At 39.0% G+C, this 580-nt stretch overlaps 1 protein-coding gene across 1 annotated transcript in view; it reads right to left on the bottom strand.

Annotated features, from left to right (window-relative positions):
• Window positions 1-246, bottom strand: part of LOC143283128 (low affinity immunoglobulin epsilon Fc receptor-like) — a 6,757-nt gene extending 6,511 nt beyond the window's left edge. Inside the window, exon 1 of the mRNA XM_076589269.1 lies at window positions 91-246. Coding sequence (XP_076445384.1) covers window positions 91-142 — 52 coding nt within the window. The 5' untranslated portion in view covers window positions 143-246. The remainder of the gene's footprint in view (window positions 1-90) is intronic.
• Window positions 247-580: the final 334 nt, after the last annotated feature.

Raw genomic sequence — 580 nt, 5'->3', positions numbered from 1 at the left:
GATGTTAAAACTGTCAGTCTACAAATACACTAATCCTCTCATTTGCTGCAACAGTGATCAATACGGTTTTATTGTTGGCCAATAACCTACCCGACACATTGACGAAGACGACCAAGACAACCAGTCCAGCCACACCCAACATGCTTGTAACTTGGTTTTTGTAGGTCTATAGCCAGCGATATTGTCATCGGATTTATATACGCCCTAGTTTGGGTCAGATCCGGCTTTTCTTTTTCTTTTTTCTTTTTTTTCTTTTTTTGTTGTTGTTGTTGTTGTTGTTTTTTGTTGTTGTTGTAATGAACGATGTACGTGTATACACGAGTTTGGAGATTTTTTTTTTTTTTTACGACGTTCTATTGCGATTGTGTTGTGCCAGATAGCACTAACTCATGAGAGAGAGGTTATCTCCATTATCTCCAGGCTCTGAAAACTTGTCTGTCCGTCTGTCTGTACGTCCCTCATGATTCTCAGGCCTCCCTTTATCAATTCTTTGTCTGTTGTCTGTTTTAAAACACAGCAAACAAAAGTGAAAGATAAGGCATTGACTTCGTCCTATAACGAGATCGCCTGCTTTTTTGAA

The sequence above is a fragment of the Babylonia areolata genome, chromosome 6 (genome assembly GCF_041734735.1).
Source record: "Babylonia areolata isolate BAREFJ2019XMU chromosome 6, ASM4173473v1, whole genome shotgun sequence".
Taxonomy (NCBI): Eukaryota; Metazoa; Mollusca; class Gastropoda; order Neogastropoda; family Buccinidae; genus Babylonia; species Babylonia areolata.
Note: the sequence above shows the minus strand (reverse complement) of the source record. Positions and strands in the feature narration are given on the sequence as shown.